A 12,797-nucleotide genomic window follows, 5' to 3' on the forward strand; every position below is an offset into this window, starting at 1 on the left:
TCAATTACCAATCATTAGCGGGCCGGAGTTCCATTGTGGTGACCCCTAACCGGGAAAAGCCAAAAGACACAACAACAACTAGCCACCAAACACAGCTGTATCCACGCACACCATTTCAAGATTGATTAAACCACACTCGTAGCCATAATATCTGCCATAATTAACCAGAATAATGATGACATTTGTAGTAAGAGCTTGCTATTATTATTTAACCAGGACATACATGACATTTCTAAATCTTACGTTACCTGAAGAAGGCATTAGTCTCCATGACAGCATTTTTTTAAACACTCTACTGTTACTGCTATTATATGTTGCTTTGTTTAGCTAATATATAATATAAATAGTAACCCATCTTGACCTACCTTTGTTCTTGAAGAATTATTGGACTTTTGAACATTGTGAATAAATCATTACTGTTTCTCAGTTGTTTAAAAAAAACTCCTTTTTAAAATAAAAACAGATGACAAGTGATGTACCATATCAGTTGATACTTTGAGAGATGTAGTTGTAAGAGTTATTTTTTGGAACAGCTATCTTGGAATCAGTTTTTTGTTTCCTCTTTCTAGCATCAGTCTAAGCATTTGTTTCTTTTATTCTTTTAAGAGTAGGGGCCATCCATTCCATTTCTTCTGGAAAAGGCACTATGTTGTTGTTTTTGATGAATAAGGTAGCTTCTTCTAAGTCATTAAAGGTTCTCATCTCATTGGCAAAAAGTATTTTTATCTTGGCTGGAGAGGCAAGCTGTGCTTTAATGTTGTTTTGTTTCAACAGTTTTATTATTGGCCAGACTTTTTTCCTTTCTTGTAGTATTCTGGAAGAATAATCATTATCAAACCTTATCAGGCTTTGATTGTATTTTAAGGGTGATTTTCTCCAAGCAGATTTTAATATTAGTTCCTTGTCCAGAAATGAAAGAAATGTTATAACTATGGATCTGGGTGGAGTATTTGTTGAATTAGTGGCAGGTTTTCTCAGTGCTCTATGCGCCCTTTCAATTCCAAACGAAAGTTCCTCTTTCAAGTCTACAAATTCAGGGATCCAGGTTGTTAAAAATAAGATAAAGTCTTCACCTTCAGTGTTTTCAAGCAGACCAAAGATACTTATATTGTTTCTTCTTTCCCTGTTTTCTAAGTAATCTATTTTGTTAAGCAGCCAAGTATTCTGTTTAAGCAGAAATTCTTTTTGGGATTCTTCCTCTTTGTGCATCAGGGCTGGTAACTTGGCACGTAAAAATCCACTACCAAACATTAGCGGACCGGAGTTCCACTGTGGCGACCCCTAACTGGGAATGCTGAAAGACACAACAACAACATTCTTCCTCTTTGAGTCTCCTTTCAATGTAATTTAGAGAAGTTTCTATAGTTGTTATTTTTGCCTGGTGTTACTGTAATAGTTCCTTAAGAGAGTCAGTCTGTTTTTGAGAATTTAATTTGAGGTTTTCAAAGTCATTTTTAAAGCTATCCATCTTCAAAGATAGTTCCTGTAAGGTAGTTGTTACCGGTTGCAGTTCTTTTTCAAAGTAGCATCTGGGTGAGAATTCCTTGAGTTGTTCATTTTCAGTGATTCAATATTTCTCCAAGTTACTTGACAGGAACATTTTTGTATATCTCCACCAAAATTGATATTTATGTAGTTTAGTAGTTTATAGATTTCTGACATTTTTAACTTGAAAATAATAACATTTTCCTATATTATTATAATAGTTTATGGAGCTCTGAAAATTCACTACTCTCAGTTGGCCATCTAGGCTCCGCCCCACCACATAAATACATTTGAACTTTGAAAGACCCTTGTTACTCTAACCTCAATGGACTTAACTAATGTTTTTTAAGATTTATTGATATTTTCTCACAGTCATCTATTTTTCCCATAGGTGATTTGTGTCTTACAGGAAGCAAAGACACTGAACATTAATACATCCTAAAAAACACCACCCCACCTTGGTCGAAACCCAGCTGACCACTCTGTGAAAATGATAGTCCACAATGTGAATTGAATAAAAATTTATTCCAGCAGAATAGTCAAACAGTTAGTGTCAAAAAAATGGTAAGCGCTTTCGGCCATGTAAATCCTGGAGTTTATCAAACCAAAAGTGCTTCACCATTGTTCAACATTTAAACAGCACCATCAATTAAATCAATCAATTATAATCAATTGTACACATTTAGTATTGTTCTTTAACCCTATAGTGGTTAAAAACATTGAATACCCTACACAATTCTTAAAGTATGAATGTAAAAAAATATAAATATTAATATTACAATTTAGTGTTTAAACTGATGAACAAAAATTGTTGCATTATAATACCAATGCTATACCTTTTAAAACAGGAACTAATGAAAAATGTTCATTGATATCTGGTGAGTAATTAGCTCCTAATTTTAGTTGCCATCTAAGCTCACTATTACAAATCCTGTTACTCCAGTCCCCTCCCCTGGGGTCCTTATTAATAATTTCCATGAATGCAAACCTAAACCTAGCTTGTCCAGTGCATGTCAACATGTGCTTATATAGGGAATTGTTGGTGTTTTTATTTTCAATAGCATATATATGTTCATAAAACCGCTTGCGTAATGTTCTCTCACTTTTGCCAATGTAATACCCATTATACCCTTGACAAAAATTTAAGTAAACTAGTCCACTACTACCACAATTACCACTAACCAAATGTACTCCGGTCTGAAATTCCCGCACTAAAATCGATGACTCTTCTAACATATATGAACAATAATTACACGCTCCACATTTCTTGGTCCCTTTGTTCACTTCCTTTGAGTGAAGTGGGTGTTAAAAATAATATTTCATACTGGGCACTACTTTGTAAACAAATAGTGGTGATCTCCCTAAACTGTTGTATACCTCGTATTACCTTCCAAGATGACCCAGTTTTTGGACACTATGTTCTGCACTGTTCACCCTAAGGTGCCAAAATAAGTGACCATAGCATTAGAAAAGAGTGTGTGTCTCTTTGAATCTGGAAAGCATTGGAGTCTTGTATTCTCCTCGGGTATTGATGGGTCTTGTGTGATGTGTATTATAAAATGGGGATAGTTTGTAAGCATGTTTGTTTTGGTCTGAGAAAGCAACCAGGACAGGTTGCAAAAGCGCTTACCTATGCATAAAGGTTTCTGTGGAACTTCATTTGGATTCTTACTTGGATTTTGTCTTCTCCTTGGTTTTAGTGTTTGGAACATTTTTTCTTTTACATTGGACTTTGTGTTTGTTCCATCACTCAGCAAACAGGGCTTTTCCTTTTTTCCTTTTTCATTATAGCATTAGAAAAGTTGACTTCCTGTTTCTGTCCCAATTCAGTGGAAACCTTGTCACTCCCTAACAATGGTGTGAATTTCACCCCCCATTCTTGCAAAACCTCAAATCCTAAGGTCTGAACTAAGCCCTTCAGGTAATCCCTGTCTGTAAACATGTGTGTGAGGTTACCTAGTTTACTTTTGAAGTCTTCCAATGTTGAACACATCCTAGCTCTTTGAATCATCTGCCCCCCTCACTAAGTTTTTCATAATGTAAAAGGGGTGTTTGCTGTTATATGCCAAAAAGCTATTTGAATATGTTGGTTTATAAAATACATTTGAAGTGAAATATCCATTTTTCTGATATCTAGAAGTGGTGACATCTAAGTAATCAATGCTGTCTTTAGAAAAACAGTGTGTAAACCTAAAATAAGGGAAAACCTGGCTGATGTAGTTGAAGAAGTTATTTACTACTGTTTCTTCCCCTCTGCAAAGGACAAAAATATTGTCCAAATAACGGAGATAAAGATTCCACTCCTTTTCAAACCCTGAGTTGAAAATAAACTTTTTCTCCCTGGTAGCCATAACTAAGTTTGCGTACATAGGGACACTACTTGACCCCATTGCCACCCCTTTGAGTTGTCTAAAATATTCATTCTCAAAAGTGATGCAGTTATTGTGTAAAATTAACTCCATCACTTCTACCACAAAATTAATCAGCCCTCCTTCTTGTTGTTGTTGTGTCTTTGGCTTTTCCCGGTTAGGGGTCGCCACAGTGGAACTCCGGTCTGCTAATGATTGGTAGTTGATTTTTATGTGCCGGGTTACCAGCCCTGACACACAACCTTCAACGAAGGTATGCCCATTCAAGCATGTCTCCACGCAGAAGACGCTCTAGCTGAGAATTGAACTGGACAGCGTCTTACTGTGAGGCGACAATGCTACCGCAGCACCACGTTGAATATTCCTAAAGGGCTTCCAAAAAGAATTCCATGCCTATTTCCTAGGGTATGGAGTTGAACAAGTCAACTACATATCTTGTTCAAAAACCCTTGGTGTCACCGACAAAATCTTGTTTGATCCTTAGTAAAAAATCCCAACAATCAACCAGAATGTGGGAAATGGGGTGCATTGTGTTCTTCAACAATTGATCCACAAAAATCCCCAAAGAATAGATGAAACTGTTGTAGGCTGCCACAATCTGTCTATATGGAGGGTGTTCTACATTTTTATGTACTTTGGGGATACCAAAAACTGTGGGGATGTATGGATGTTCATTAACCAACAAATTATACAGTTCTTTGTTAATAACCCCCTGGAAAAGACTGTCTTCTAGGAACAATTTTATCTTCCTATGTGCAATGTTAATCTGGTTTAATGAAACAATTTCATATTTACTAGTGTCTCACAACATGTTGGCTATATCGCTGACATAATCATTCTTACCCACCATCACAATTCCACCCCTTTTGTCGGGCTTCATTATTCACAGGTTTACAGATGTCCGTAAAAATCTTAATAATCCTTCCTCCTCGCTATTGAGATTAAATTATCTCACTTTTTGATAATAGTAGGCCTGATAGACCTCCCTGGTACCTACCTTTTTGAAACTCGCCAATGTGGGGTGTAGGGGGGGATTGAAAACACTTTTCTTTTTAAATAATTTCTGCTTAACAACTGTGTTGTTGTTCTTAAAAAAAGCGGAAATTTAATTTCCTCATATAAAGTTTAAGTTCTGTGAGAGCCTTAGAGATGTCCACTTCTCTCCCAGGGACAAATTTGAGGCCTCTTTTAAAGAGGGAAAATGTATCTTAGTGATTTCATGATCCCTATAATTAAAAATATTAAAACTCTGGTAAGTCAACATTTTTCACGCAAAAGGTACCATAATAGGTGTTTCCTGTGTCTTGTGTCTCAATATCTGTAACCCCTGTTGTTCTTCCAGAAATTCCTCTGGCCTCTCTGTCTCTGCCCCCTCGGGGTACCTTGCTGACCTAAAAAATTAGAACCATTTTTATTCCTATTGAAAATTCTTTTGGACCTTCTTAACGTTGGAAGAGTTTGTTCAAACACTTCATCTTCCTCATTAAAATACTGTGTTGAACCATTGTCCTTCCCCATAACTCACTGAAACCATTCTGTTAGAGTGTGCTCAGCAATATACTAAGGTTGAAAGTAATTTTGCTGCAATTATGCAACATAAATAATGTATAATAAAATAAGCTTGCTTAAATGTAGAAAGAGAGTTTAGTAATATGTCATCAGCATACATACATAAATTACCATGGCTTGAAAAAAGAATGCTGATTTGGACCTTTTCCCCTTACAGACTCAAAGCAGGGTGTAAAAAAAAAAAAAAAAAAATCTGCTTTTAAGAAATCATTTTTTTTCTTAGACTCAGAGAAGGATGTATACAAGAACAAAAAAGAAAATCTGCAATAAGAACAATGGCATGTTGTTGGCATGCATGGAAAAACAGGATAATAGATGTTTTTATAAAAGAAAATAAAAAATGTTCATAAAACACAGGAAGAAAACACTGTCAGAAAAGGTGACAATGTCTTTTCTGTTTTTTTCTCAAAAAACAAAATATGTCAACAAGCATTGACATAAGAACACATGCATACACACATAGAACACATGTTTCTATACAATACAGGAAAAAGATGTTTTTCAAATAGACATTTTCTACATGGACATCCAGGAGGATCATTTCAGGAATTCACACTGTCAGAAAAGCACTGTCTTTACAGACATTTGTTAAACAAGGAAGTTTAGTATTGTTTCTACAGGATAAGCAATTCTCCAAAATATGTTTAAAAGAGTATATAAAGAGCTGTTAAAATCAGTAGGAACACATTTGGTGGTAGGAGGTTGGTTGTGGTTGGTACAATATTATATATCTCTCACATCATCATCTGTACTATACTAGTAAGCTTGTAACAGTACTTTTTAAGCTTTTATTTTTAAAAGTTATTTTATTTATTATTTTAAAGTTGATGCTGCAAAGTATATTGATGCTTATTAGTATTATAGTGCTGCAGTATCTATGCAAAATTTCTGTACATGAAATATAATCAGACTTTATAATCAGAAGAATCAAGAACTGTGAATGCAAGCTAGAAAACACTGCACAATCAGAGCACAAATCACTCCAAAGCACATGTAATTAACAAATCACATTCCTAAGTCATAAACACCATCTCGTGTGACATAACCGGGGGGGGTTCTAAATAACTTTTAGGAAGTGGATAAGCCATTTTTTGTTTGTATTCTTGCTCATCCCTTTTTAATTTCCTGTACTTTCTAGCTACATTTTCTTTTACTTGTTGTTCAGTTTTTTCAAACACATTGTCATATTTAAATTCATGTCTAGAAAAGTTCACATCAGCCAGAATGGCTTCATTCAAATTATTAATTTCTTCTAATAGATTGTTTATTCTTTTAGCGTTAATTTTAATAATGAAGTGCAACAGTTCCATACCATGCCAGTCGAACATGGCAAAAAGTTTTTCTAATTCTGGTTGTCCCACCAATAACCTGTTGGGAAATTTACTCATTCTCAAACCCTTGGGTATCCTTTGTAGTCTAACACATTCAGCAAGGTATGCATTATCAATTTGTAAATTACGTACCTTGCCCATTTTTAGTTCGATTTCCTGCAAATTGTTCTGTAAGTCCTTAGGTTTAGTAAGTCTCTCCTGGTTGTTGAAAATAAATCCTTGGCAAGCCATTGTTGAAACCACGAACAACGATTAAGAGTCTCCCCTGTGTTCCCCGTTCCTTGCCTACGGGGAATACTATTCAAAACCAGCGTAGATGGAAAACCTGGGCTAACCGGTAATGTTGTTCTGCCATTTGCAGAAGTTAGAGGTGGGACCTGTGAAACCTGTGATCAATACATCCTACTTATCTAAGTGGAACAGTTTCTTCCACTGATATAACGGATAACAATTTTCCCCAGCTGCTTGCAACACCCTTAAAATCCCCGAATACTGCTCAGAATTATTCAAGGGCTAACAAGTTATTTTGTTAATGCACAACTTTTGACCATATTGGACTGCATGTCACTAGACTCCCCAGTTTGAATTACATCTGCAGAGAAGCTGTTTGGGAAGAGCATCTTACACCTCAAACTCTCCCAGAAGACCCATCCCATTGATGTGGGATCTAAATGTCATTGCTGTGAAGTTCACCCTTCTTCTCTTTAAGCCCACAGTTTCATATTATCTAAAATATTTATCTTCAAAGACTCAGTTTTTGCTGCAATAACCTAGGCCAAATGGATCTCTGACTAGAGGGTCCTAATATGCTGGGAAACATGCACAGCTTTCTACAAAGATAGGGCATCCCTGAAGAATAACACACTTACATGACAAAGTCCTCTACCTAAGTCAGGGAACTCAGCTGACAGTATTTTATCTTTTATCTAAAGCTTGAAAACAAGGGAGAAACTTTCCGTACACTATGAATGTACATAAGAAGATCAGGTACTCACCTAACAGGGCTAAAGTCTTAACATAAACAAGCCAATTATTTGTGTCTTTTATATCAGTAAAACTGGATAAACCATTGTCAAAGCAGACTCTATCCATACAGTTGGCAAATTGTATTATCTTCTGTTATGATGCTCGGGAAAATCCTGATGGGACAGGTCAGTACACGTTCTACTAAGACAGATGCCACCACCACTACAGCCTTTTTCATTAACTACTCAGAATATTTGCAAAGCTGCTCTGTGGACTTCTGTACAGGCCTTCACCAACTACTGTGCACTGGATTCCATTCCAGAAGTAGCGGTGGCTTTGCTTCTGCAGTATTACATGGAATGTTATAACTTGCTATCTAGACCTGGGGTGAGGGATGTCCACTGCTTAATACCATTGCATTCATATTTTGAATTCTCTGGAGGAATCATCCTTATTTTAATGAGGGTACTTATCATAGCCATAAATATTAAAAAAAAGTATATGTGGTTGTTGCAATAAAAGTGTCCTTGTCCTTCTTAATATTTCTTCTGTCAGGGCTCCTTTTCATGCTTACAAATCCAAAGGAAGGCATTCCTTAGGGAATTATGACATAATTACCAAAAGAAATGATAAGAGATAAAGTCTGGATTTTTTTATTACACCAGACTTTTGCTGCATAGCACTGGTCGCTGATATGTATCGAGTAATTCAACGCTATCGAGTCTGTATTACTTCTTTCCATGAATACCTATTCATCGACCCCTTTACATTGAACATCCATTCATCAAATGTTAAAAAAGGCAAACTTTTTTTATAGAGAAGGGAGTTAGTTGACCACATACTTCTCAGCCATTCTGAATTTCTCAATTTGTACCGGTTTTGAGGTCCAAATAATGGGGTGCCCACAATTCTATAATGGCACCCCTTAATTTCCAAATTTCCCGGCTTTTCTTTTTCCGACTTTTGGGATGACATCATCACATGCAGAGGCATGTGCGATGACGTCAGTTCTGCGATCAGCCTGCCAGCTTGTCAGAATTGTCTGAGGGCTTGAGGGATTCACTGTATTTTGTTTCTGGCCAGCCAGCACCAGTAAAAGTAGCGTGCAAGCCATGCATGCATTTCCCCAACTGCTCCAGGTAAGAAGGAGGACAAAAAGTAAAATAAAAACTCTGCCTTTTAATTGCTACTGCTCGAGCTAGCTGCATTTCAATTACAACTTTCTGCTGCAAGCATTTGAATTAACCAGGGCCGCACTGCACTGCATTTAGTACATTGAAGTGATAAGTACAAGCACATTGAAGTGATGTGATATTTGAAAAGCATTGAAGTGTGTGTGCTCTGCCTCAAGCATTTGAATTAACCAGGTCCGCACTGCACTTAGTACAAGCATTGAAGTGATGTGATTTGAATTACACTTACTAGTAGTTGATATTTGACTTACACAAGGGATGTGTGTGTGTGTGTGTGTGTGTGTGTGTGTGTGTGTGTGTGTGTGTGTGTGTGTGTGTGTGTGTGTGTGTGTGTGTGTGTGTGTAAAATGCACCAGTTAGGTATACCTGGTGGCGGTTAGGGTTACTCAGGCTCAAACCCTGTACCTTAGGTACAAGGAACAAGAGCCTGAGTTCTCTGCCCATACCACTTATGATTAAAGGAGTTGTAACTCTCAATTGTACAAATTTTCACAGAATGTCTGGAATGTTTGGCTCATACTTTTGGTCTGTTCCCCTTAAAATTCAGATGGTGTAGTGGTGCAGCGATAGGGTTGTTGCCTCACTACAAGAGATTATCTGGTTTGATTCTCAGCTGAAGTGCCTTCTGTGTGGAGTCTGCATGTCCTCCCTGTGTTTGTGTGGGTTTTCTCTGGGTGCTCTAGTTTCCTCCTGTAATACAAAAACATGTATCTGGAGCCTTTGTTCCACATTGGACTTTCCTGGTAAACAAATGTTAAATAAAAATAAAATTTGTGGTTTTCTGGCAAATCCCTGACAACTTAATTCACTAAATAATGATAGCCATTTGAGATTCAGTCTTCCTATCTTTCAGAATCAAATGGAAAGACAACATTTTATTCTAGCAACTCTCTAAGATTATACAAGCAACATTTAAAATGTGTCCCCGGTTTTGGGACTTTTTCCCCCAATACATTTGGCTTTTTCCTGATTTCTTGTGCTGCACAGTTCTTCAGACAAAGGGATGTTTAGCGCTGCTTATGCAAAGTCTACTTGCATTGTTAGTAACACAACAGGTAGTATACTTGTTTTTGTTGCAGAAGGCTGCGGGTTCTACTCCCAAAGTATGTAGATGGATTGCTGATACTGTACTGTGTTGTACTTTTAAAGGGGGTGGATGCTGCAGTCCTGAGAATGTCCTCCTTTGGTGGAGATACCTAGTAATTATGAACCTGTTATCAGTTTGCCATCCATTCCCTATTGAAATATTACTAGCTTATCATTTTTAATGTAACATAGGCAATTTATTCTTTAATGGAAGCAAGCACTTTACTTGTAGATGAAACAATGAAATATAAAGTTGTTTGCTAGTAGCAACCTCTTCATTAGTTACATATCCATTTAATGTGGAATTATTTAGATGACTTTTACTTCTGCAGGGGTGGTGCATATTTACTGATACTGGTGGATTGTAGAAGTTTGAGTAGACTTCTATGATGGAAATGTTCTGAATTGGGCAGTTTGTCATTACTGGTTCATGCATTTTGTTTCACTGCTTACTAGAAAAATGTTCAAAACAATAAATTTAAAATGTGCTCCAAGAAGTGTGCTGTATTATACAAGGAATATAATTTAATACAGTTGGGAAGATGTATCAAAGAACACATGTATGTTTCATGTGTGAGGGGACTATGATTTGAAAAGAGCCCAAAGGTAATGTTTATCCACCACTGGCCAGATGCATTTTCTTTGAATGTGGGTTTCAGTGCTGTTTCAATGAATGTGAGTTTCAAGGGCAGAGAAGTTTTAATGCTAAGTCTATTTTCATTGTGACTGTATTGCTTAGTTTAGCAGATGTCTATTAGTGTTTGTGCTATAAAATGTAAAATAAAAGTTTTAAATGAGATCCAAATAGTCATTGTAGAAGTAAAGCAGCATGCACATTACAGTGTTTATGGTAAATGGGGCGAAATAGCCAAGTAATGGGACATTGGAATGGCTGTAGTGGGACTCTGGGGCCATATTTTCATTGTCTGTTCTTCAGTTTGTGTTTGAAAGTTGGTATCCCACAACTCCATTGGAGTGGGTGGGTTTACATAACTTAACTATGTATGCAAATGTTATGTTAGTGTACAGATTTATACCTATTTTTCATGGGCCTTTGTCCAGGTGTTTGATGTTTCCAGGTTGAGAGGTATGGTTAGCCATCATTACAAATTTGTCCTTTTCCCCACTATAATTTGATCACTGAGTTGGTATATATAAGTGGGGGGGAGGCACAGCCCCCACCTTGGTGGGTTTGAAATAATGTAGTGTGTGTGACAATAGTTGTGGTTTGCAAGTAACATTCAATGAATGGATGTTCAATGTAAAGGGGTCGATGAGTAGGTATTTGCTGAAGTAAAACTTTGATAAAGTAATATAGACCTACACTATCTATACACTCTGGGAAATGGGGAGCAGGCAGTAATTTACCATTCTATACATGCTGGGTAATAGGCAATTAGTAATTCAACAGTCTATACATTCTGGGCAATTAGTAATTCACCTGTCAAGTAAGGAGTACTCCTGAGAGTATGGATGCAGCTATAAGAATACATTGTATAACTCCTCTGTTTGCAAGGGACTCTAGAGTTGTTAAACAACCCTTATGGCTGCATAAATAGCAAATCTTTGGTCATTTCTTGCCCAAACATATGGAAATAAATGGGCCAGGTGACCAAAAGAAGATTTAATGACTGGCAAACAATGGGAACAAAAAAAAAAACTTAAAATAAAATCAATGTTTTATCATATCTTAATTTCAGACCGGTAGTAGAAAAGCAAAAATGTATATTTCTAGATGCAAACGTGGTGTTTTTTTTAACTCCGTTTACTTATGACTAGAATAATCTGTGGCTTTTATAGGCCTTTGAAAATATTCATTATCATTTGGTCGCTGGCCAGTGGCAACGTCAAAATAAAGTGGTGTGCAGGATCAGAAAATATGCAAGGAGTTTCCATTACTCTGATGTGTTCATTCAAAGCTCATTCGATTTTTGTATATTAACCTGAGAGCTAGTTTCAGGTGTGAAAAATATGTGAAATTATAAAAAATGGATTTCACGTAATTTGCTTGTCTATTTTAGCTGTGAATACAATGGCAATAAAAATGACTGAATGCTAAAGTACTTATAAATATAAACACTGTGCACTTACTTGTAGGATATTAGAGTATTATAGCTCCAGGAAAGAGTACACATGTTTAGCCATATAACTGTATTAATCAAGGAATCACTGCTGAGTTTAAATGTAATGATTTTCATTCCTTTCTACAGCACTTGCATCCCTGATCCAGTGCCCTGACCAAAAAGTCTGTAGCCCATACCACAACTTCTCTAGTGCATTGCTAGAACTGTTCAAACTCACCCTTGGGCTGGGGAACCTGGAAATGCAAAAAAACTCCCTGTATCCAGCATTTTCACTACTCCTGCTTGTATTGTATGTCATACTTACATTTGTCCTCCTGCTAAATATGTTGATCGCAGTAATGGGAGAAACAGTGGAGAATCTTGCCAGGGAAAGTAAGAATATCTGGAAACTCCAGGTTAGTGTTTCTTTACAACTATGTTGCTTTTTACAGAAAGACTGACCAGTTGAAAAATAAATCACTGTGTTGTTAAAATGTGGTGCACTAACCAATGTTTTTAAAAACTCTTAGCTACCATCAGTCACAGATTAAGAGCACCTTGGGCTATGGGAGGTTTTCAAGCCATACCCTCCCACACACACTTTTTTGGGGGGAGATCCATGCATAAATGCACATATTTGTTAAAAATCATTTTCCTGATTTTAGACCATTCAAACCACTGTCAGTATAATCCACACGCCCATCACTTATTTATTTATTTACTTATTTATTACAT

The 12,797-nt window shown here is 36.6% G+C and overlaps 1 protein-coding gene across 3 annotated transcripts in view; it reads left to right on the forward strand.

The window, feature by feature from the left end:
* Positions 1-12,797, forward strand: part of TRPV3 (transient receptor potential cation channel subfamily V member 3) — a 579,202-nt gene that overhangs the window by 462,451 nt on the left and 103,954 nt on the right. For all 3 annotated transcript variants that reach the window (XM_044080834.1, XM_044080833.1, XM_044080836.1), the window contains one exon: positions 12,210-12,478. In XM_044080834.1, the coding sequence (XP_043936769.1) occupies positions 12,210-12,478 (269 nt within the window). The remainder of the gene's footprint in view (positions 1-12,209; positions 12,479-12,797) is intronic.

The sequence above is a fragment of the Protopterus annectens genome, chromosome 8.part0 (assembly GCF_019279795.1).
Source record: "Protopterus annectens isolate FY-2018-M chromosome 8.part0, PAN1.0, whole genome shotgun sequence".
In the NCBI taxonomy this organism is placed as follows: domain Eukaryota; kingdom Metazoa; phylum Chordata; order Ceratodontiformes; family Protopteridae; genus Protopterus; species Protopterus annectens.